Below are 24558 nucleotides of genomic sequence, written 5' to 3'. Positions count from 1 at the left end.
GGCAGAAATTTGTGAAAAGGTTACAGAGGTCTGATAATGCTTGATCTATTCTGTATTGCTAAATATCAATGAAAATGCTTACCTGGTTTACCAAAGGAATAAATGCTACTATTATCTAGATAGATTATAGAACCAAAATGTAATTACGGAATCTGCAGCTCATAAATACATTAAAATGTTGACATAAATTTGGTTATTTTATCCCAATCTTCACTATAGAACTAGAACATTCAGGGATTGAATTTCTACTTTTTTATAACTTACCGAGTTATGATTATATTAATAAGTCCAATCAGATTATAAGTTTCTGTTATATGTGACGTAATATAAACATAACACACAAAATATTCGTACGGTAACAAATTACAACAGAACGAACGATGAACGTCACAACCTTCAGATCTTCTTTTGTTCTTCGAATATTAACAGTGCTGGCAACAGACAAAATAATTTCTCGCACAGTTCCTAACAATCACAAATTTATCACTGACACTGCTTCTTTGATCCCAGTTACATGGTTCAGTTTACCAAAGGTTCGTTAGATGACACTGCAAACCGTTTACAAATACGAAATACTGTAATATATAATATATTATGGTCTCCGTAAGACATTTCTTAATAACGTCTTATTGTCATAGTCCTTTAGCGTTGTAAATACGAGAGACAAAAATATTGGTCATTACGGGTTACGATTTAAATAAACTTTATTCCAACATCTTAGTAAAGGTACCGTACCGGTATATAATGAATGTCATCGAAACGATTTACGTATATATAAATTAATAAATTATATTGGGCTTCGCAGAGTTAAATAATATTCATGTCCCGTTTTTTATGCATAAACCCTATATTGTGAAAGAGAACTACTGAAATTAACAAACTTCCAACACCGGAATGGTATCAGCGCTATGTGATCTTGTGGAAGGGACGTAATACTATAGAACTATTTTAAACAGTTGAAAGAAAAGAAAAGCTATTGTTTTAACGACTAGGAATAAAGCTCTTATGCCCGAACCTACTGCTAGTTTTATGAGCATTATTTGAATAAGTATTCTTGATACTTTTTCTTTACGAAATAACTAAATGTAGTGAACATATTCATGCAGCACTAATAGGTTACTTGGACGTCTGTAATGTGAACACAGTTTTAAGAATTAGAACACGTATTATTTTGAACTTTATAGATTCTACGTATGTAGCCTACACAGCATCATATCAATACAAAATGAAAGCAAAACTGTATCGTCCCTTTGGCGCAGAGGAAAGCGCGTTGGACTTCTAATCCAAAGGTCGTGGGTTCGATTCCCACAAGGGACGTTTTATCATTGGTCTGTGATACAAAAAGCGCGTTTATATGTTGAGCTTTATGGAGAATGAAATAATTTGAGTAGGCTATAATAATATTAAAAGCTAATAAACCCTTGAAATAAATTCAACTATACAAAGTAATTTAGAAGGTGTAAAATTACATATAACAAGACTTTTGACATTAGTTCATATTTGTATTATATAGTATTGTGAACGAATTACATCTCAAATCAGAGTTTCTGGATAAGAAATACGTAAGGTACCAAATTATGGTTACATATCCGAAATTTTTTAAGATAGAGAGAAAGCAAAAAAATCGTTGGCTGCATATGTTTGTATTCTTAGTAATTAATAATTAAATTCGACAATAAAATACTACCGATTATTTTAAGGAATTTATATTACCTGCTACACAAATTATTTATGCGTGTAAAGACTACGAAAAAAAAAATTACTGTAAACTTGGTTTCGCCGGCGGTAAACTGTCTTGGTCAGTGGCGGCATTTCGCTTTTTGCTTGCGGGAAGAGCAAGATTTTTTTTTTTTCAGGGAAAACCTTATAAGGTGGCGTACTCCTTATTTCCACTGAAATGAACTATTTATCATATTTACCTTCTTATCCTACTTATACTACATGTAATTTACATACTTACTCGATTTTAAGGAACCCGGAGGCTCATTGCCGCCCTTACATAAGCCCGCCATTGGTCCCTATCCTGAGCAAGATTAATCCAGTCTCTATCATCATATCTCGCCTCCCTCAAATCCATTTTAATATCATCTTACCATCTACCTCTCGGTCTCCCTAAAGGTCTTTTTCCCTCCGGCCTCCTAACTAACACTCTATATGCATTTCTGGATTCGCCCATACGTGCTACATGCCCTGCCCATCTCAAACGTCTGGATTTAATGTTCCTAATTATGTCAGGTGAAGAATACAATGCGTGCAGTTCTGTGTTGTGTAACTTTCTCCATTCTCCTGTAACTTCATCCCTCTTAGCCCCAAATATTTTCCTAAGCACCTTATTCTCAAACACTCTTAACCTATGTTCCTCCCTCAAAGTGAGTCATGTAATTTACATACTTGTTAATATGACGTAGATACGAACAAATGGACATACACAATTTTGATAAAAATATTTTAATTTCAATCAAGAAAAAAATTGTACTTTTTTATATACAATAGCAAAGGGTAACGTATCGGTTTCATTTGTGTAAAGTTCGTCTTTTTTTTTTTTGCTGCTATTTATTTTTTTCGTTTATTGCATAAAATGTATATGGTTTATTATAACATTTGTCGGAATACATTGTTGTCTTCAATACGATTTTACATTTTTTAACAATATTATCTAAAAAAAAAAACATGTCAAACTGTCTTATTCAAAATAAAATTCAATACAATTTTGAAATTTAAATTAAACAATTGAGTAAGAGACAAACTAGAAATTTGTATGATTTGAGGCTTTCTCGGCGTTGGTTCGCTAATATGTTTTCGCGGGATATCAGCCGAGTTAAGATTTTGGAATGCTCCAAGCTTTCGACTTCTATCTCTGCAGCCATCTTAAGGGAAGTGATGTCCGATGTTTGACCACACCAAGGTCATTAACAAATCAAGCCACTACTGGGATCGTACAATCAAGGAGGCCATAGAGATCAAGCTGGAGAAAAACAACTTTAACAGAGACAGTGGACTCCAGCTCAGTCAGGCATGGACACCGGCCTTAGACCAACTCAGGCCCTCTTACAATCAAGGTCATGAAGATCACGGACCGAGGACGGCAACCGATTCCAACCGGCGGAACAGGGCTCGCCGCCCGCCAAACTTCACGCAGTAATCCCGGGAGGGGCGGAGCTTACGAGCGATGACAATTCCCGGCCCCGGATTGGCCGATCCGCCAACCAATCCCGTTTCACCTGAGACAGCCACATCTATATAACCTTTCGACTTTCTGACCTTTATTATAAATTATGTATGCCCTAGTTCAGATAATATTAATAGTCTATTAAACATACGAGGTCACTCAATAAGTCGCAAATTGAAAGGACAGGGACCTCTCAAATTGCAGCTTAGATTTCACGGCGCTTCTTCCGACGGCCTTCACCTGCTTTGTCATCGAACAACAGATGACGGCGTCTTGCCATCCTAACGGCAAACACCAGCCAACTCCTCCTCGCCCCGTTCCGTGATCAATTGATCAATCTCAGCCCCCCCTCGCGTATGTGGTACCTAAGAGGTTACGTCCAATTTCGGCTTCCCCTTCAAAATTTTCTAGAGCTCCTTCAGGGGAGCAGCGTAACCCGGAGTGAGACTAGTGGCCAACAGGCTTGGAGCTCACATATTTAGTTTTGTACAGCCCCCAACCCCTTGCAAGGACGCGTTTTGCGTACCTTTTAAATTTTCCTCCCAATTCTCCTTCGATTTTTTTCGATTTTTTCGTTCGGACATCACTTCCCTGAAGATGGCTGCAGAGATAGCAGTCGAAAGCTTGGAGCATTCCAAAATCTTAACTCGGCTGATATCCCACGAAAAACATATTAGCAAACTAGAAATTAGCAACAAAACTAAAGGATGCGAAAAACTGTCTACGGCTCTACACGTCTTTTATTTGTTAAATGTTTGTAAATGTGGAATATTCTAATATTAAAAGAGCAGTTCTCATATTTTTTTTCTTTAGTAGTAGCACTCAATCGGAGGGGGGGGGATGTAATTTCCTACCCTGCCCTCCTAAATCACGCCTCTGATCGTGGTGATCTTAAACAGTTCGTCTTCACGGAAAAGTTGTTTCGCGTCGCTCTGTAATGTTTCGTTCTGACCGAGATTTTTCTATTTATTTACAACGTAACGAATTCCCACTCCAATAAGCCTATTCGTTTCCACTGATAAGAAATCTGACCTGTTCACAACAGATCAGTATATCGACTGGATTTGTAAGATAATACTTCTCTCCGTTGTGGAAGAGACCGAACACATACACGTCCCTTTGGCGCAGAGGATAGCGCGTTGGACTTCTAATCCAAAGGTCGTGGGTTCGATCCCCACAAGGGATGCTCAAATTTTAAATGGGTTTATGTAAACATCCAACCTAGATAGATACACAAAATAACCACAAACGTGGAAACGATCAATGTTGCTTGGCTAAATTAAAACTCTTTGTAAGTTCAAGATAACTGTTGCCAACACAAATGAAATGGAGGCTTTATTTAAGAGACTTCCTGTAACTTTCTTCTTTTTGTGAGATATTTAAGAAATATTTTTCGAGTGTTTAGTTTACGATAACAGTGCAAAAAAATAATTCCAAATGTTGGTAAAGTTAGAACTGCGTCACAGAATCTGTATTTAATTTTCAATTACTGTATATAGACACAGGTTACAGTACAATAAAAACCTTCGTCATTAATACAGTATTGCTATAAATGATCTTTCCGATTACAAACTTGAATAACTATCGTTAGGAGACACTTAGAAACATGATATTGGTATCAATGGAAAGAGAAACTCAAATATTGTTAGTTATCCATTCGGTTAAATCACATGTGCTACTCTTAAATCAGCAAAAATGAGAAAACATGAAATTGGTATCAACAGAAACCAGTGGCGGCTCCTGCATATTTTCGTAAGAGGAGGAAAGAAGTTAACAGCACGAAATGTCACCTTCTAGAATGAAACATGCTACAAATTATCCTTACGACCAGGTAGTGTTGGGGTTGGCCTTCCCTTCTGTATAGCAATAATCTGTTCTTGTAAACTGAGTTTCCCAAATTGTTCAAAATATATTATGTTTTCACTTCCATTCATTATTGAATAATTGCACAAATTAACAATTACAAGGAAATTCACAACTTCGTAGAATTTTTCGAGCACACTACAGCATCACACGTGTTGGACGAGACTAGCTACTAACTCGTAACCGGAACCGTTTTACGGAAATGGAAATAGGAATGGGAAATAATCTGAGGAAAGCGAGAACACTGCACTCACCCACGTGGTCTGTGTTGCCACATGTACATTTTACAAGTTCAGTATCACATGTTTTTGAAGAATGTCAGTTCTTGTAAAGTCATACAATCATTATTGCTCAAAGCTGCCGTTGTTGCCCTGTCTAGTAAACAATGAATAGAAGTGAATTTCAGGGGCCAACTACGTAGAACTACTTCCTCATTGTTTTACATAAACCCGACTTTAACTTTCAAATATCCACCAAAGTTTCAAACCATGAATAGTAGCCTATATAAAGTGCAATGAATAATATTTTTGATTTATAATTTAAAAAAAAAGTTTACATGATGTCTTTCATAGCGTTGCGTTAAAACTGTTTTTGTTGTGTCTCCTCCTAGATGTGTTATAGTCCGGTTGAATGCAACATCGTTAGGTGGCAGCGGTAGCAAGCTTGCTGCACGACCAGTCGGTTTCTATTTCCCGCCCATGACTGATTCAGAGGAGGATCTCCTCCCTCTCCGTTCATTTACTTGCTTTAAAACTCTGCTTCTTTCTCTGGCCGCTAGTGCGCTGTTGTCTATGTGTGTTAACTGCAGTAGAGGAGGAATGGAGTGCCTTTCCTCCACACAATCTCGCATCTTTCTCACAGTTTTCTACAGCACATGAGCGCGCGTCGTTTAAAACTCGATCAACCGAGTTTTTCTTATAGCTGTGAACTTAAAAATTATCGAATCTTCCTCGAATTTCAAGGCACATATTTTATTTGGTATTTACTTTCAAAAGAAGAAAATATGAGGAGGACGTTCCTCCCTTCCCTCCCCCGAGGAACCGCCGCTGACAGAAACAGAAACTCCAAAAATTTTTTCACTGGAAAACATGAAACAGAAAGAGAAAAAATTTGTTCACAACCGTAAGTCACATGTGCTCAATGTGAGCCCCTTGTGTCACACGACACACATCAAGTCTGTAGTCAATTTCCTCCCATACACGTTGTAGCAATGGCCTCTGTGATGCGGACACGAAGATACTCAATGGTAGGTGGTAATGGTGGCTGATACACTTGTTGTTTTATAAAACCCCACAGAAAAAAAAATCACAAGGAGTGAAGTCGGGGGAACGTTGAGGTCAATGCAAACATTCTAAATCTTAACGGCCAGCACGTCCAATCCATCTCCTTGGAAGTAGTGTATTCAGTTCGTTTCTGACATCTAAGTGGTAATGGGGTGGTGCCCCATCCTACTGAAAAATGGGACCTTCGATGTCCTGTTCCAGTTGTGGAAGAAGCCATAACTGTAACATGTCTAGGTACGAATTACCTGTGACTGTCGCCTCGACAAAAAAGAAAGGGCCATTCACTTTTTCACGGCTTATAGCACAAAACACGTTCACTTTGGGGAGTCGCGTACATGTTCCACATAACTGTTATGATTTTCCAAAGCCCATATCCTGACATTGTGTTCGTGCACTTTCCCTGACACATGGAAAGTGGCTTCGTCACTAAACACCAATGATTCGATGAAACCTTCAGTTTCCATTCTGAATTGCATCTCATCACAAGAAGACCATCGCTTGACTTTGTCGTCTGGGTTCAGAGCCTGCAACAATTGCAGACGGTATGGATGGAACTTCAAACGTTTCCGTAAAATCTTCCACAGAGTTTGTTGGGGGATGTCTAATTCTCTACTTGCTTTTACGGTGGATTTCTGTGGACTTCGTCTGAAACTATCTCTCTCTCACACGCTCCACATTTGCCTCACTTACTGATGGACGACCGGTTGACTTCCGCTTACAGATGCATCCCCTCGTTTTGAAGTCAGCGTACCACTTACGGATACTGGGCCCACTGATCAACACCAAATTTTCTTCTAAAATTTCGTTGTATAGTGACAACAGACTGGGATATGTGAAAATCCAGCACAAAAAATGCCCTCCTGTCTTCGTTTGCAGCCATTTTTCTTTTATATCGTCTCCTAGCAACGAAATTAATAAATATGCGACAGGTTCACGAACATTACAAAAAATATTTGAGTTTCTCTTTCCATTGATACCAATATCATGTTTCTAAGTGTCTCCTAACGATAGTTACTCAAGTTTGTAATCGGAAAGATAATTTTATAGTAACACTATTAATTTTGTAGAGATCCCATGCTTTTAATCTACGAAACTAGTTATCAAACTCCAGTTCGTAGATCCCAAGTGGACAGTTCTGTGGGTCATAAAATTATTTATTTGAAGTTAATATGTTTATTTAGTAATGCGTTACAAAGCTTTCATTTTAAATGCATAACTGATCATGGTCCAGAAATAGAAACCCACTATCTATACTAATAATAAATCTATAGCCGAAATTTTTCTGGTAATTTTTGATTTTCCAAAAATAATTGGTCCTAACATATATAATTAACCACCTTGAAACCGAAAATGGCTTTTTTGAAATTTTTGTTTGTATGTCTGTCTGGATGTTTGTTACCTTTTCACGCGATAATGGCTGAACCGATTTATATGAAAATTGGAATATAAATTAAGTTCGCTGTAACTTAGATTTTAGGCTATATGACATTCAAAATACGTTATTTAAAAGGGGGTTATAAGGGGGCCTGAATTAAATAAATCGAAATATCTCGCTTATTATAACAATAATAATAATAATAATAATAATAATGATAATAATAATAATAATAATAATAATAATAATAATAATAATAGTAATAATAATAATATATTTATTTATTTAATCTGTTACATAACAACAGTTTCTTTAAAAATGATTTCCGATAAGTTTTATTCCTTGCAAAATTTTGATAGGACTGATATTTAATGAGATAAATGAGTTTTAAAATTAAAATACAATGCCATCTAAGGCGGTGTAATGAAATGAAAACAAATGACTACGTCTATAAGGGGCCTTGGACAACAACAATCGAAAGCTGTGAAACATAGTCTACAGAGAATGTTTGTGTGTTTGCATGAAGTAATATCGAAAGCTAAATTAACCGATTTATATAATTAATTATTATATCACCATTGGAAAGTGTAGTTTCTCTAGATGGACATAATGCTATCATGTTATTACAGTAACTTCTTAGTGCTCTCTGGACCAAAATGATCGCATTTTAATTATTTAAATACAATTTAAATTAAGCAACATATTAAACGATTTATCCTTTTATCAAACACGAATGTTCCCTGGATCAAACGTCCTATTTTAATTATGTAATTACTTTATATTTATTTCTAACTGGTGCAGCGGAGCGCACGGGTACGGCTAGTAATAAAATAAAAACGTTAACTTCACGCAGAATGACTCCCTCAGAGTTGAAACATCATCACTAGGGCTCGCATTTTAGGTGCTAAAAATAGGAAAATATTTATTTTTTATGTGCTAAAAATCGTGAATATATGTGAAAAAAAGGGAAAATACTTAATTATGTTTCAGTTATTTTATGTGAATATAAACAATATGCAGTACTCACCAGTATAAATTATGCTGTCTCGCCAACTGATGAAGAGTTACAGTACACAATGAGATTCATCCTCAAGTTGTTATTCGCAAATGACTGATGATTATCGCGGAACACTGCCTTGTACTGGGAAAAAGTGTCCTAGCCATTGAGAAACAACTTGCACTCCCTAGAGACATGTTTATGATTGAAAACGAAAACAGAAGCAGCTGATGTTTATGAAATGTAATTGCTTTCTGAATCAGTGTTATGATAATTTACAAGGCACTCTTAAATGACACATCAATGTTTATGTGTGTTAGTTACAGTACAATATTTTAGTGGTGACAGCTCTTATCGCTTGTGGTGAGAGAGCAGACTGCAGTTCCACAGATAGGCAATTCCGAGAAAGTTTCCGGCAGTCGCGTCTAAGCAACTGCACTGAACATTCAGGTGACGATTAATCTGAAATGGGGCTTTTGTCGAAAATTATTAGATGAAAACTTAGTTTTTACATGTTTTATGTGAATATTTGAAAATAATGTATTTACATACAAAAATTGTACATAAAAAATGTAGACATTTATGCGCATGTGCGAAGCTGAAATCACTGTTCTGATTGGCTATTTTTACGCGGGAAAGTGCTGTAGTCAGCTTCGGCACAACACAGCTTGGAGATTACAAAAGTAAAGCGTAACGAAAGAATGCTTGTTTGTGGAAGAACTCGGAACTATTTACAATGTATTTGGTAATTCAAATATCCATTGAGCTCTATACCACAGTCGACTATATACAGTCGCGAAGCTTGAGGTGTTTTTTTGCAAATCTCGTGATAAAGCGCTCCAAGCGGTTAGCAACTAGAAACAATAGACTGTCCATGGTCGACTTTGGACTGTGTCGTATTTCTATCGAGTGCTAGCTCGTTGCGTATTTCACATTGATGCTTGTGAAATGTTCGTTATTGGTTATAATGAAAATGTTAATGGCTAAAATATAATATTTGGAATAATAATATGGGACAAGGAGGAGACGTTTGTAGTGCTATAAATTGTAGCAACAGTAAGAGAAAGAGGCCAGAGTTATCCTTTTTCCGAAAGATTCAGAAAGGTTCCTGGGTTTCCACAAGAATTCTGTGCAGAAACAAAACTGTTAATTTGAAGTTCTTTGTGACTGTTAGAATACATTATATCCTTAAATTTCACAATGAAATGTTTCAGTCTAACCGAAAGGACATTAGATACCGGCCAAAGTTCTGTCACTTAGGCTGCTAAATTTCCAGAGAAATAAAGGTTAGGTCTACTTTTTTTTTTTTTTTTCAGAGGATAAATTTTTAATTGTAGCTATTAATTTTGTTATTATTTTTATGTGTTATTTTACTAAAGACGTAGAAAAATTAAGTTTGTTTTAATGAACTTTACTGATCACGTTTTATTTTCAATTCTGGTGGGATTATTATTGCTTAGGCCCACTTTTTTCTTCAAAGGATGTGTTTTTAATTATAGCTGTTAATTTTGTTGTTATTTTTATTTGTTGCTTTAACTAGAGACGTAGAAAAAGTCTGTTACAATAAAATGTATTGATCACGTTTTATTTCCAATTCTGGTGTGATTATTATTGCTTAACCTCATCCCATTTTGTTAACTACGTAAGCCTACACTACAAGTACCGGTACACGCAAGTTACTCCATTAATTCATATTTCCATTATTATTGTTGTAAAGAGAAATGCAAATTAATATTTATTGGTTTCAATTCATAGTTAATTATCGCTATAATCTTGAATGAGTGAAGCTATTATAGTAAATTTCAGTTCGTTTTGCACAAACAAAAATTATATTAACTTATTTCTTGCAGGTATCTTCGCGTTTATGGTGGAATTTAATATACTTCATTAAAATAATAAATTTACTTTATGCATTTAATATTTCGATAATGGAAGGAAGGTGGTAATTTTTCCAAAAGAACACGACAACGAAAGTGTAACGTATTTTGTCGTCTGCTAGGAGAGAGATCTGCGATGATGAGGCGATAGTAGCGATCCTAGTGATGGGCAACTACCCCTGTTTGCATTTTTACTACATATTGAGCTTCGCGACTGTATATAATAGACTGTGTCTATACTAAAATGTTGAGATCACTGCAAATATCAGACTGCTGGTGCCATCTACCTGCAGGCCTATGAGGTTCCTCCTGAATCAGCTAGCAAGCGACGGAAAATGGAATCCCAGAAAATTGAAGCCAAGGAAGTATGTGGCTGTATAATTCAGGAAACTACTCACCGTTTCCAGTCTTTAAGCTACCTAGACGCAACAAAATTGTTAAACAGCAAAATTTTTGACAATTTTTCGTATAATTTTCGTGAACGCGAACTTGAAGTTGCTGTCAACAGCTATACTATACTGAACAAAAGAGTGTTAAAGACACAACTTGGAGTTCTATACGGAAAACCCGACTTCCAAAATATAGATGTCTGTTCAATTGTTACAATACATAGTCTCCAACAATTTACAGGATCCATTCCGTGAAGTAACGAAGTTGTTAAATATTTTGGTTACAACACCAATGACCAATGCTGAGACAGAAAGATGTTTTTCTTGCTTGAAATGCATAAAAACGTTTTTAAGGAACACTATGTCCCAGAATCGCCTCACTGCTCTTGCAATACTGTCAATAGAAAAGAGCATGATGTCCAGGATGGAGGGGTTTAACACCAGGGTAATTGACAAGTTCTCCAGTAGGAAGGAACGTCGTATGGACTTCATATTTCGTCACTAGGCGAGTCTCAAATTAAGATAAATACGTTATATTACCGGTTGTTCTGTATGGTTGTGAAACTTGGACTCTCACTTTGAGAGAGGAACAGAGATTAAGGGTGTTTGAGAATAAGGTTCTTAGGAAAATATTTGGGGCTAAGAGGGATGAAGTTACAGGAGAATGGAGAAAGTTACACAACGCAGAGCTGTACGCATTGTATTCTTCACCTGATATAATTAGGAACATAAAATCCAGACGTTTGAGATGGGCAGGACATGTAGCACGTATGGGCGAATCCAGAAATGCATATAGAGTGTTAGCTGGGAGGCCGGAGGGAAAAAGACCTTTGGGGAGGCCGAGACGTAGGTGGGAAGATAATATTAAAATGGATCTGAGGGAGGTGGGATAAGATGGTAGAGACTGGATTAATCTTGCTCAGGATAGGGACCAATGGCGGGCTTATGTGAGGGCGGCAATGAACCTCCGGGTTCCTTAAAAGCCAGTAAGTAAGTAAGTAAGTAAGTAAGTAAGTAAGTAAGTAAGTAAGTAAGTAAGTAAGTGTATATAGTAGGCAGATATAGAGATTATAGCACACTCATTATTTTGACCACCAGCCGCTACTGAAAATAGTATCATTACTCTGAAATAAAACAAGCAACCAGAATAGACTACTGTTTCTCTACTCCTGTTATGGTAATGGATAATAAATACAGCATTTATTAAAATAACAAACGGCGAATCTGAGTGCGGTACAAATAAAAGTAAGAATAAAAATAACAAAAGAAAGCCTTAAATGGCGTCAGGCAGTCTTCTATTAACAATTAATAATGCAGGATGTGCAACATCATAGGTCGTAGCAAACTTGATACTTTGAACTTATAATCTCAGAACATAGGGGTCACTTGCAACACTGTACAGCATTCATTACATTAAAGACATTTTTTTGGATTTCATCCAATTAGCCTTGGAATGTCTTGACCCAACGTTTTCTAGATAATTTCAAATCAAAGACATTGTCTCACTAACTGAATAATTTTAAAATAAAAGTAAAATGTAAATAATATAGCCCTAAAATTCGCTCACAAAATATGAAGTTACTAAATGCTGGGAGAGAAGTTTTTATGTCTTGTGTGTTGAACATGCATTTGTATGTAACATATCTATTTCATGTTATAGAGGAAATCCTCTCTTATCTAATGACCAACAATTCAACAAAAATCCTAATAAATTAATGAATAAACCCATACGAATCAGACACCCTTTATTTAAAATTGTCAACAATACCCTAATTGAACAGTTTCAAGGGAAAAATTGCTCCGGGGCCGGGTATCGATCCCGGGACCTCTGGTTGAACGTACCAGTGCTCTGCCAACTGAGCTACCCGGGAACTCCACCCGACACCATCTCAACTTTTCCCTTTATATCCACACAACTCGCGTGGGCTGACGAAACGCCAGAGACCCACATCGAGTGCACACAATCTCTGTGTGACTTGGAATTGTGGTTTTCTGTTAACGTACACAGTGACGTATATATTATGCAAATCTAGTTTTTCAGGTAAAGCTCCCTGTAAAGCAGATTTGAATAATTTCAAGGGAAAAATGTTCCGGGGCCGGGTATCGATCCCGGGACCTCTGGTTGAACGTACCAGTGCTCTGCCAACTGAGCTACCCTTGAAATTATTCAAATCTGCTTTACAGGAGCCTTACCTGAAATACTAGATTTGCAATGCCCTAATTGATTTACCGGAAAAATATTGCCTTATCTACTTTAAGTCAGTTGGGTTTAATAATGTTCTATGTATTTGTAACATATTACAATTATGTATTTTTTATGTCATATAGATCCTTAAAAGTAATATTTATGTTTCTATGAAATGCGGCCTCTCTTAGTAATATCTCGGCAGCTATAAACCTGTGCTACCAGTCGTTTCATTTGAATTGCGAGTCCTGCAATAGTAAAGTGATAATAGGTACAGTACGTATTATATCTACATTTTGGGTGTACTACAGTGAAATATTTGTTCTGACCTGGAAATAATTTTGGAATGTCGCTTGATATGAAGAGGAAATATATTGCATGTCCTTCCTGAATCACTTCTCTTATCATACACCATACTGTGCATTTGTAAACCGAAACAAAAATGAAACATTCGAACTAACAGGACTGTAGTTTCATTCCCGAAACGGGTACTGGTAACGTATTTTACGTGCCGATGTATCCCTGATACAGTGTAATTTTTTTTCTCTATCGGCAGGTTAATTTATGCGAGAACAATGTTTACCTTTCCTTCTTTAATGAATAGTGTCTACTCTCTTTCCAGCTTAAGATTGAAGTAAATGTAAATAAATGCACGTGGCTTCATGGTTCCTGATTGGCTATTGGACGCACAACGCCTCCAAACTCATGCTTGTCATCTTCTTCCTCATATTAAAATAGTTCCTTCTAAAATAATAAAATGTATAATATACATGGAATACGAGTGAATTAAACATGTTTATAAGAACACTTTCTTACGATTTAAACAACATGTTTATATTAGTAGTTTCAGACATTGCGTGTTAAATCATTGTAACGTCTATTATGGCAACGCGCATGCGTAATAGGCATTAAATCCCTCCCAAGATGACTTGCAGCATCACAGAGCACATCAGTACAGCTGGTATAACACAGCGCGAGATTCAGTGTTGTCAACCTCAAATAAATTTCTGTAGAATTAAAGAAATTCTCCACTCTTCAAAGAATAACATTTAATCACGAATCTACAGAAAATGAAAATCCACTATTCCCAGTAGAGAAAGAATAAATATTAACCCTCTGTGAGCATTTTACGGGTTAGTTCAATGAATGTGTTGAAATGTCTGCAATATATCAGACGGTGGCTGCCCTGCGTGCTCACTTGCTGAAAATAATGCGCCCTGGTGGCTGCTTTGGTAGCTAGCTTGCGATTGCGGAGTAATACATTTCGGTTTTGTTTACGTCTACTTCAATCTTTAGTTGGAAATAGAGTATGTAAGATTAATCTCATGTAAATTATGGATCTGATTTTTCAGAAAATCAGTTGTTGACTAATTCATATATTCTTAAGATTCCCGTTGAGTTAGAATTGAAAATATTCCACTGTATGTGTTTCAAATAATACATCGTACAAATGAAATTGGTTTCTAAGACAATAGTACCAAATACTAGAGCACATTGTGAATTCTCATAAAGGTCCGCAATAGAGATATACTTCTTTAGATACGGTAGTATCACAGTCTACTATATACAGTCAAGAAGCTTAATAATTATTAAATATGCAAACGTAAACAGTTGAAATATGCATCCATAGATAGTTGCTCACCACCAGGATCGCTACTATCGCCTCAGCACAGACTCTTTCCCTAGCAGACGATAAAATGTATTGTACTTTAGATATCGTGTTCTTTTGAAAAAGTTAGCACCTTCCTTCCACTATTGAAATATGAAATACATAAGCTTTATATATTATTTTCATAAAATATATATATTATATTCTATAAACTCACCTTCCTGGATCTTTCGGAAGAAGGATAGCTCTAACCTATTTTTCTTACAATTTATAGTACTACGAATGTTTCCTTGTCCCATATTATTATTCAAATTATTGTATTATACCATTCCTATGAAATTAGTGTACGTACGATTGTGCTACTTCGTCTCTTAGGTAGTAGATAAATACAGTACTCAATTGTATTAAAATACAAATAGAATGTGACGGGTGTCATACATGACATTATGTTTAATTATAATGTATAATTGCGAATATAGGAATATAAGTTAAATATAGTAAACATAACCTATAACATACATGTGTAGTGGCAGGGCATTGGAGACCACTAAAATTAGAGAGAAGGGGGCAACTGGTACAGTAAACATAACCTATCATTTCAACATATCTAAATATTCGTGCGGTGCAACTGAAAATTATTGAATCGTGCAAGCCACCGGCGTGGCTCAGTCGGTTAAGGCGCTTGCCTGCCGGTCTGAAGTTGCGTTCGGGCGCAGGTTCGATCCCCGCTTGGGCTGATTACCTGGTTGGGTTTTTTCCGAGGTTTTCCCCAACCGTAATGTGAATACAAGGTAATCTCTGGCGAATCCTCGGCCTCATCTCGCCAAATATCATCTCGCTATCACCAATCTCATCGACGCTAAATAACCTAGTAGTTGATACAGCGTCGTTAAATAACCAACTAAAATAAATAAATTGAATCGTGCATAAATGAATGTACAAGAATTTCGCAATATTTAATCGAAATAAAGGCATGTAGTACACGTACGAACAACGTAATTTTCACACCATAAATAATATTACACCTTAACTCGCAAGGAATTATGTCTGAAGTATGTATGTATGTATGTATTTATTTATTCACACTGCAATGGGTATATACCCGGTGGCAGTGGTAACTAATTACACTCAATAATGACAATAATAAACTTATTAATTAAAAATACAATTAATGATAATACTAATAATTAATACTAATAATAATAATAATAATAATAATAACAACAACAACAACAACAACAACAACAGGGAATATACTAAATTAAATGAAACGATCACTTAAAATAACATTTGAAATATTCTAGTTTGTATCTTAAAACTAAGATCGAACTAAAACTCACGAGTATATGTTCATATCTGCACAAGTACCTTTCAACATTACACTCATTTCGCTGTCAACTCACTCACTGCACTGGAACTACGACACATTTCACTGATTCTATCCTGATTTCACTAACACTTCAAAAACATTTCACTGTTCAAATACTTTGCACTGCCACTATAAACTATAAAGCTTCACTGACTGGAACACGTTTCACTTACACAACACACTTCACTGACACAACATACTTCTTCACTGACACAACACACTTCACTGACACAACATAATTCTTCACTGATACAATACTTCAATAACAACATATCGTTTACACCCTTTAAGTACTGTGTATAATTACCGTCTATTAGTAAGGTCCTTAAGCCTATTTTTAAATACATTTTTGGTTGTTGGTAAAGCCTTTAGTAAGTCTGCAGGTAAAGCATTCCAGTCCCTGATAGTACGATTGAGAAAAGAAAACTTTCCAGTGTTCCCTAATCATTGTTTTAAATTTTATTAATGCAATTACACTACATTTTAGAGAAATATATGTTACTCTTTATGCATTCCAATTAATTTATATGGTTGAAACGCCGCCCTTCGTGATCGGGTTAACACGTTCGCTGCCGACTGTATTGTTGCAAAATCTATCCCCAGGAGCCGATTAGTTTTTTGTTTATTTATCATGTAAGAGTGTCTATGAATAATTTTTAGCCTCATATACAATTTTCGAGTACAGGCAATGTTTGAAATCTTGATGACGCATTTACGCGTCACCGGCACCGCGTTAATAATTCCATTATCAGTGCCATTTGACGCGTAAACGCGTCACACTTATTTTTGTTTTTACGTGACCGTATATTGAAATATTGTTAGAGAAAAACAAATTAGGTCTTTCTTACTTCATTTGTGGTAGATTCCGAAGCAGAGATCGACACACAATCCAGATTGACCAGGACAATCAGGGCAGTAGAATGTTGATTCTTTTCTTCTGCCATTCTCGTAACACACTTTGCAGCGTTTCCTCTTTTTTTTTTGCCTTTCTCATTAGTGCGTTGTTTCGCAGACAGGTGTTTCACAGTTGGTGATACCCGTTTCATTGTTGGACTGCAGAGTGTTGCACATACGAGAGCAAATATCGAGTTACTGAAAGTCTGAAATCATATAACGAAATCCTACTCCTTGTGGTGTACCGAGGATGCAAATTATGTGCGTTCAGTAACATTATTTGGAAAAGGTGGATGTCAATTTTTTTATACCACCGAACTGTTTTTCTTTCACATGGGCAATACGAAAGCATTTGATCTTGCCGATCGACGCCTGACATGTGGTTATTATACTTTTCAATTGCATGTGGCTTTTGTACTTTTTGCCCTCTTTTATTTACTGTTTCAACAATACTGTCTTCAAATTCAATCGAGATAAATAAGACGTCGAAATATCCACATTTTTAACTGGAGTGGCAACTGGAGTAGTACTTGAATTATTAGATGTTTCAAAAATAGTTTCACTTTCACTACCACTCTCACTTCCACTTTCATCTTCACTTTCACTTTGGCTTTCATTTGAATTGAAATCACTATCACTGTCCGAATCAGGCATTGAAGTATTCACTAGACGCGCAATTTCGTCATCCTTGCAAGTTTATCTGGCGCACTTTTACGATTTTTTACATTTGAAGGACCTGGAGGCGTCTCAAAATTATCATCTAATTTATCATCCATGATTCCTCTACTTAAACGAGCGGAAGGTAATAACCAATAATGATAATAAGTAGCAGCACCCTTCCAGTAAGTAATACTACGTAACAATACAGGATAACCAAACTACTGAAGGAATAATGCGCTGGAAAGCAAGAAAACAACTATGACGTGCATACGCGTCATTGGCATATGGCGCTAGGACCGTGTGACGTGTATATGCGTCAAGTGGCATTCAATGTGTTACGCGAGTCACATGGTCTGCCTTACGGCCTGTATTAGATCACGATGGAAGTGACAAAGTCTAGTGTTCCTAGTACTCACAGCGCTCCAACCGGCTAGCAACTATCGCGAGAAATGCAACTCGTTGGCAAAAAATCATCCCAAGCTTCGTGACTGTATATAATAGACTGTGGTAGTATATTATAATGCTAAGTCGAAATTTTTACTCTCTATTCAACGCACGAAAACAAATGTTTATACACTGTACGGGAATTTAGAAAAACAAAAGAAAGTTATCACCACAAAATGATGGTTCTGATTAATAGGAACATTTTATAAAAGAGATTTGCAAAGGTTTTTGACGTCTAACTTTTACACGATAAATTTAATTATGCAAGTATGTAAACATTCTTGTTTCGGTGTATTTATAAAACTTTCTGGAATGCGCGGAGCCATAGATGTTTAATCTGGATTAGACTAAAATCGTATGAACCTTGACTTGCAGTGATGTAAACCCAACGACCCTTGAAGCTTGCGTCTGAAGACAGTGGTTCTAACTGGCTGGAGTAGATGAGACTGGTTTCATCTCTGATGAAGCAGATACGAATTTATGCATCCTTACATGGGAAAGGACACAAATTTTGTTACTAAGAACTGAAGATCCGAGTATTTTTCTACACATTTTGAAACAGTTCGTTTTACTGCAATAGCAAGACAAATATATTAATTCAGCGTTTCTCAAACTTTTTTGAAGTGGGGACCACTTCTTTAAGTCAGAACAGTTCCGCGGACCACCTTACTCTTGTTCCCTTCGAAAGCAAATTTATCATTTATGTAGCATATTTTAATACCAGTATACTTATATTTTAAAATAGAATTAATGAAAATTAATTAAACTAAATTAATTTTATATTAGTATTAACTAATTAAGTTAATGTTAATAGAAGAAAATTCATTTTAGTTTCTTTAATAATTCAAGGCTATTAGAGTCTGAATAATCTTTAACTTATTAACTAAAAAAAATAAATAATAAATGTTGGTACCGGTACTCAAATGAATTAATTGTTCTATATTTGGATGTATGCTGATAAGCAGGCTTCGAGGACCCAATAGAACAGTTCAGTGGGAAATCCACATAACGGCGTATTGGGTATAGTCTAGTGGTAAAGCGTACAGTGGGTGGGGGTACTGTAGAATGAATGCCAACAAATACGCAAAGGAAAATTCTCTGGATTTGAAGGTTCTGACGAATGATTTCGTTTTTATACAAACCTATTTTCAAGCTGTGTCTGAAACTATTACACGGTTAGAAAAGTCAGAGCAAGAGATGCCGGAAGCCCTCAAATTAGTTGAGGAAATGACACAGAGAATTAATGAGACACCAAGTACACCGGTTACTGAACGTGTAAAACAGGAGTGGAAATCAATTTTATGTAAAAATAACGGATATGGAACATTGTGTAACATAAACAGCAAATTAGTGGACATAGAGTCACCCGAGAATAAAGACTGTCTCTTAGAGACTGCAATGATGTTAGGTTTCTTCGTTTTGCTCCTATCACGTCATGCGACGTAGAGCGCAGCTTTCCACAGTACAAACTGTGTTTGGCAGATAAGCGAAAAAGATTTACGTTTGAGACACTGAAAATGTATCTTGTAGTACATTGCAATTCGGTACTGTAACTGCACTTCCTAAAGACGACCAATAGGATAAATGAAAAAATTAAAATTGCTACATGTTTATTTCCACCATTAACACTGTGTATAATTAAACACAAATGCTTATAAAAGACAGGAGAATAAATGCTTTTCACATTCTTTTGACATTATCATTGTGTAATGTATATTTACTTTCAGAATGTACATATGTGTGTGTTTCCCCATACTACCGTACTCTATTCTAAATAGCAACGTTGTTACCTCAACACATCTCTACCTTTCACTAAAAAAATCGATAATGTGTTAAATTGGAAAAATCATATTAAAGAAATTACCCCCAAACTAAATTCAGCTTGTTTTGCTATTAGATCTATGCAAAAGATAGTAAATATCAATACCTTAAAAACAATATACTTTGCATACTTCCACTCGGTAATGAGTTTTGGAATAATATTCTGGGGAAATTCCACAGATAGTAACAATATATTTCTATTACAAAAAAGAGTAATTAGAATAATAGTAGGTGCCAAATCTAGGGAATCGTGTAGGACTATTTTAAAAAAACTACAAATAATGCCCATGGCTTGTCAGTATATCTTTTCATTAATAGTCTTCCTCGTATGTAATCGTGAAAACTTTGTAACTAATTCAACAGTTCTTAGCATAAATACACGTCAAAAAATGACTTTCATACTCCATCGCCAAGTCTATCGTGCTATCAAAAAGGAGTGCGTTATATGGCAGTAAAAATTTTTAATAGCCTCCCTATCGATATAAAAAATGAAACTCAAAACATAAAATTATTTAGGGCCAAATTAAAGAAGTACCTAATTTCTCACGCCTTCTATTCTGTAGGTGAATTCATGACATTCAATAACACTTCATGAAATTGATACTAAAACTTTGTGTTGTACTAGTAGACTATATTGTAAATCTCGTCTGTATATATTTCATCTAGACTGTGACTATAAATTAAGATTTTATAATAGTATTAAGTTCCATATTCTAGCTGTAAGCATGTATGAATACCATGGAATGTTAATAAATACAATACAATACAATACAATACTACCTGCAGCGAGTCAACAACCTATAGTACATGCACAGTAAACTTATTGTATCGGGTCCAAAATCTCGAAGCCTGCTGATAAGCTTAAGTCGGAGATCGTCACATACATCGAGTCGATTTCGGTAGCCTACTTTGTTTTTATTAGAGTTAGTGATGAAAACCCTTTCTCACACAGATACGTAGAAGCAAACTGAATTATAATCTCTAAAGCACCATTGTACAGTTCACTATATTCTCTTTTCACTTGTGATGAGGTCCAGAAATTAACCATACCTTCCGCTTGGAATTTCATTTTAAGTCCGGTGTCTTTCGAGAGTTCAATTAACTGTCTCTTTCACTCAATGAAAGTTTGTTAGTTTCAATATGGCAATGAAAGTGATCACAAACCCATAAAAATTCGTTATATTTACTTGGAAAAATAAGTTTCAAATTGTGACCTCAGAGTTGTATTATTGGTATACGACGTACAGTACGTGACCATTTCAATGTGCAGACTGGGTATCGGCAAAACTATTAAGAAAGTCATAAATACATCAAACGGTTCGGCCCTCTGTTATGAATTTGGTGGTCCATGGCTGGGTTACAGCCACGGCGCCAGATGTGTAGGAAAAAGCTGGCGAGGAACACCATAGTGCTTTAAATCCCTCTTTTGTTGTTGAGAGTAGAGTGAGAAGTCAGTAGACGAATAGGGTAATAAATTTCATAAAATGTCAGTACTGAGAGAAAAAGTGAAAGGCGATTGCCATGTGTCATTTCCAAACTCTGAGATTTTCAGCTATTGAGTGATACGCAATTTGTTTGAATTTTATTTTTTCTTCTGCCTTTTTTTAAGAACCACAAGGGCAGACCTCGAGGACCACAGGTGGTCCGCGAACCGTAGTTTGAGAAACGCTGTATTAATTCATTAACGCCTGTTGGAATAGAGCTCATGTTCCATAAGAATGGTATATGATGCAGGTCCGTAAAAGGCAATAGAAGAAACTGCAAGCATCTATTATACTTTTTTATTATGGTTATATTTGTAAAATGGAATCTATTCCTGGAGAATTAAAGCATAAAATACATGTGATATACTTACCTCTTATTTATCAGTATAATCACTATGTTGATAGTATGTAAAAGAACAAATTTAATACACCTAAGTGTTTTAATAGTACATTATGCAACGAGCCTATAATGATAGTAATTAAGAAGAGAGTATGGATGTTTATGAAACGAGCGCAAGCGAGTTTCATAATTTTCATACGAGCTTCTTAATCACCATTATAGACGAGTTTCATACGACTTTTTATGCTCGACCGTATTTCTAACTTGAAATTATTCATTTTATTTGTATCTAACTGACCTTGAGCAATACCCCGTAAATTGTGAGATGTGCGCAGACGCGAAACTACTGATTTTTTTCCGAGGAACAGATGTCCACATTGACCTTGATAGCCTCTAAGAACCTACAGAGTAAACTAAATATTAACTTTGATATAACATTGACATTAAATTAGACATTGAAAAACGAGATGACAAATTGAATTTATTTGAATATTATTTACAATTAACGCTAATTATTATAGTAACAGAACACAACCTTCTGCGACAGTATTGGATGTCCAGCCTCCGTGACTTTTCACTTATTCTCTTTCGATTGCATATCCGAGAATAATCGATACTTGCGGTTTTATAACGGTACAAAACTGATTTGTCATTGGCTGAGGTTTTATAACGGTACAAAGCTGAGTTGTCATTGGCTGAACACCTGTACTTTAATGACATGCATTAAAGGACTGCTACCAGGTGTATAATTACTACATTTCGGCATGGTCGAGCATAAACCATGTTAGGTTTTCCTGAAGAATTAAAACGACAAAGAAGCAAAAATGTGTATTATAAAAATGACTCACTGAGCAACATTGAAGGTAAAATAAATATTTAAACAACAAATTCAACAAAAATCACACAAGAATTTATTCACATTTTTGTTTGAAAATATATAATTCTTAAAATATTAAAACAATACAGTTCAGGAAGTAACACAAATTATATGATCACAACTTCTATAGCTTGTTTGAAAGGAAGTATTTTAATTTTATATCTGTAAACATACAGATGTACGGCCTATCTCTATCGTTGCTTCTGGATAACATTGGTTACAAATTACAAAGTTCAACAACAAAATACTGCACAAATTTTTATCTAACGAACATGTGATTCTAGGCCTCGATGTAAAAGAATGTGATATCCTCAGAATCGTGCTCTGAATCTTGTATTAAGGAAGAATCAGGAACATTTGTATGCATGAATGTCAGCATGGAAGCTAGCTGAAAAAACATAATTGCATTATGAAGATGAATTAAATAACAAATATTTTATTTACTTGATTACTATCTTAAAAAGGATAAATTTGCGATATTGGCCAATAACGTTTCAGAACCGCCTTAAAATCAACCAATCAGAATTGTGTTTCTTGATGAGACGCTTCGTAAGGAAGCGTCTGATAAGACCAGATAAGACGTCTTGTACAATGCTTCAGTGTCAATCAGAAAATAAAAAAAATACCAACAAAATTCAACTTTGAAAATTACGTTTTCAATAATTTTAACTTAAAGTATTGAATAAATGTCTGTAAAAGTCTTTCGTATTTTTATTCTGTTAATGTACCATTTCAGCTTATATTACTTTTGAGGTTAAGTATTGTTGTTTCTGAGTAGTTGGCAATAGTATCTAGTATGCCGTGATAGATTGCAGTTTGTTTTTGAACTTCATTACAAGGAAACACAATAATGTCTTATTGCTGAGTTTTATAATAACTATTATCATTTACATAAATATTTCGGTTTTGTATGTTATTTAATTTTACTCGTTGAATAATCTTATTAAATTGCACTCGTGGTTTCATCTTATTCACATAATTTCACGATTATCAATAAGATGAAACAGCACTCGTGCAATTATTACAGATACCGGTAATCTACTGATTTCTTGCTAACAAAACTATAAGTCAATGTTAATTACACTGTTGTCACATTGCAACACCAGTAATAATCATTCTTATTTGCACAAGCATAAATTGAAATCGAATTTCAAGGATGGAAATAAACTAAAAACAAAATACAGAGTCTAATTTAAATTTTCATACATTATTTTATTACACACGTTTCTTAAACATTTTTTTCTTGCAATTTTCATAAATAGTATTAATTCAGATATGTAATAGTTATTTATGCAACTTGTGTTATGAAGTGAACATAATGCAATTATGGTTTCACAGAATTTGCATGGCCTTCTTAGATGTCTAACATTTCTGGCGGCCGAAGGACAATAATCTAATCACGCAATCAAGTCTTCATACAAGTGTACTGAAATTAAGTATAGAAAATATTTCAATGTTTTACAAAAATATTGAATAAGAACCTGCCGTAACATTAATGTGTGTTGATCACGAAGTAGCGGCTATTTGCCCATGCGTTGGATGGACCATTCCTGTTGGCACAGAGGACACCGGTTGTTCTGCTTCACCCACAGGGACATGCAGCAGTAGTGGAAGGAGTGGTTGCACTCCCCCCAGACCACCACGCAGTCCTGCCGGCCATAGCGGGAGTCCTGCTTGCTCTCAGCCTGGCACCGCAGACAGGCATCTGTGGAACAAACACGAGCCATCATCAACAGAGTCAAGCAAAATATCTAAAACCTAAACCAGTGGCGGCCAGTGAGGCATTCTGGTGGTGGTGCAAAAAATGAAAAAAGATTGTACGCAAATTACCCTAGTGAAATTGATAATCGCAGCTCACGTTTACATTATGTTAAATAAAACATTAATTAAACCAGCTATTTTACCAGGCGTACAGTTAATAA

General features: G+C 35.6%; 2 protein-coding genes and 2 non-coding genes across 4 annotated transcripts in view; 2 read left to right on the top strand and 2 right to left on the bottom strand.

Annotated features, from left to right (window-relative positions):
• Positions 1–419, bottom strand: part of l(2)37Cb (lethal (2) 37Cb) — a 36445-nt gene extending 36026 nt beyond the window's left edge. The window contains exon 1 of the mRNA XM_069822466.1: positions 265–419. The gene's annotated coding sequence lies outside the window, so the exon portion shown is untranslated. The remainder of the gene's footprint in view (positions 1–264) is intronic.
• Positions 420–1244: 825 nt separating this feature from the next.
• Positions 1245–1317, top strand: TRNAR-UCU (transfer RNA arginine (anticodon UCU)). The gene has a single exon. It is a non-coding gene; the product is annotated as a tRNA-Arg (tRNA).
• A 2965-nt stretch (positions 1318–4282) lies between these two features.
• On the top strand, positions 4283–4355 carry TRNAR-UCU (transfer RNA arginine (anticodon UCU)). The gene has a single exon. It is a non-coding gene; the product is annotated as a tRNA-Arg (tRNA).
• An 18292-nt stretch (positions 4356–22647) lies between these two features.
• Positions 22648–24558, bottom strand: part of Roc2 (Regulator of cullins 2) — a 298758-nt gene continuing 296847 nt past the window's right edge. Inside the window, exon 2 of the mRNA XM_069822465.1 lies at positions 22648–24341. Within this exon, the coding sequence (XP_069678566.1) occupies positions 24157–24341 (185 nt within the window). The 3' untranslated portion in view covers positions 22648–24156. The remainder of the gene's footprint in view (positions 24342–24558) is intronic.

The sequence above is a fragment of the Periplaneta americana genome, chromosome 3 (assembly GCF_040183065.1).
Source record: "Periplaneta americana isolate PAMFEO1 chromosome 3, P.americana_PAMFEO1_priV1, whole genome shotgun sequence".
Lineage (NCBI taxonomy): Eukaryota > Metazoa > Arthropoda > Insecta > Blattodea > Blattidae > Periplaneta > Periplaneta americana.
This window is presented reverse-complemented; position numbering and strand designations above follow the sequence as displayed.